At 36.0% G+C, this 1930-nt stretch overlaps 1 protein-coding gene across 1 annotated transcript in view; it reads left to right on the forward strand.

Annotated features, from left to right (window-relative positions):
- LOC137617718 (uncharacterized) overlaps nt 1-1930 on the forward strand; it is an 8714-nt gene continuing 6784 nt past the window's right edge. Inside the window, exons 1-2 of the mRNA XM_068347715.1 lie at nt 1-1071; nt 1500-1506. Coding sequence (XP_068203816.1) covers nt 1-1071; nt 1500-1506 — 1078 coding nt within the window. The remainder of the gene's footprint in view (nt 1072-1499; nt 1507-1930) is intronic.

Consider the following 1930-nt stretch of genomic DNA (forward strand, 5'->3'; position numbering starts at 1 on the left):
ATGGCCAATTCTATCAAAAATGATCTGATTGCCTCTGGTTTTGTTCCAAATGTTGAGAAATCTCAGTGGGAGCCAGTACAAAAAATTGAGTTTCTAGGGGCATGTTTAGATTCTAAGGACTTTACTATTTCCATACCTAAAAAGAGAATCGATAAAGCTGTGAACACTATGTTAGAGATTGAAAATAGTATTAGACAACATAGGCGAGTTCATGTTAAAAAAGTTGCCAGTTTTGTAGGGCAGGTTATTTCTATGTCAATTGTTGTTGGTAATTTGTGCCAGTTCATGACAAGATATTTGAGCATTGATATTTCTTTAGCACCAAATTGGTCATATTTCATTAAGTTATCTACCCAGAGTTTGGAACAGTTATCGTTTTGGAAGAAAAGTTTGACTGAAATCAATTGTAGGCATCTGAATCACAATCCTTCTTACACCAAAATTATTTATACTGATGCAAGTACAATAGGTTATTCTGGATATGAAGTGAATACACCAAATGGCATGGCTCATGGGGCTTGGGGCATTGAGGAGGCTGTGAAGTCCTCTACTTGGAGGGAACTTATGGCAGTATTTAAAGTGCTTAAAGCTTTAAGCATCGTTCTTGCTTCGAACAGGGTTAAGTGGTTCACAGACAACCAAGGTGTTTGTAGCATTATTGAAAAAGGATCAATGAAAACAGAATTACAAGATCTTGCTTTCAAAATTCATTCTTTTTGTGTTAAATATTCAATTATTGTAGATATTCAGTGGATTCCCAGGGAAAAGAACCAAATTGCAGATTACCTTTCTAAAATAATAGAAAGAGATGATTGGGGGTTATCTCCCTTTATAATTAATCTCATTATTGACAAATGGGGTACAATTGATATTGATTGGTTTGCTTCTCCTCACAATGCCAAGCTACCTGTATTTTATAGTAGATTCTGGAATGAGTTTTGTGCAGGGGTTGATGCATTTAGTGCAAATTGGAATGAAAAATTTGGTCTTTTTGTACCACCTGTTACACTTTTAACTAGAGTACTCTCAAAAATGTTGAAAGAAAATGCAAGAGGAATCATAGTTATTCCTGTATGGAAATCTGCTCCATTCTGGCCTCTCTTATGGAAGGGCAATAATTTTATTGAGTGTGTTGTGGACTGCATGGATCTGCCCACAAAGAAAGAATATTATGTGACATGTAGAAATGGTGCAGGGATTTTTGGAAATGAGGACCTGTCATTTAGAATGTTAGCATTAAAAATGATATGTTAAATCTGTTTCACCATTGTGAATGGTTAATGCTTTTACAAATAATGTTGTATTTGTTGGCGTGGCTGCCATTATAATTGCTAGACGGAGGAGTTGAGTGGTTTGCCCGAGCAGATAGTACCACAAAAAGTTATATGAACGCTTTTCAAAGATGGAGGTTTTGGGCATCTAGTAATTCCGTTGGAGAAGAGGACATCTTGCCGGCTAAGCCTTTTATATTTGCATTATATTTGTGTTCACTTGTCCAGAGTGCAAGTACTCCAAGTCCTGTGACTAAAGCATTTTACAGTGTAAAATATGTTCATGATTTATATGGACTGAAATCCCCTACAGAATCTACTCTTGTTAAGAATCTACTGGAGGCAGCCAAAAGAAGGCTTTCTCATTCAGTTGTAAGGAAGGAACCTATTACTTCAAAAATACTCGGTGACATGTATGATAGATTATTTCAAGTTGGAAATGTTAAAAACCAGAGAACTATTTGTGCTTGTCTTTTAGCTTATGCAGGGTTTCTCCGAAGTTCTGAACTGTTAAATATAAAATACTCGGATGTTGTCATAGATTCTTCACATTTATGTATATTCATAGAGTTTAGTAAAACTGATCAGTACAGAGACGGTGCTTGGGTTGTAATAGCCAGGACAGGTACCAGATTGTGTCCAGTAAGTAATCTGGAAAA

This window comes from Palaemon carinicauda, chromosome 23 (genome assembly GCF_036898095.1).
Source record: "Palaemon carinicauda isolate YSFRI2023 chromosome 23, ASM3689809v2, whole genome shotgun sequence".
NCBI classification, from domain to species: Eukaryota; Metazoa; Arthropoda; class Malacostraca; order Decapoda; family Palaemonidae; genus Palaemon; species Palaemon carinicauda.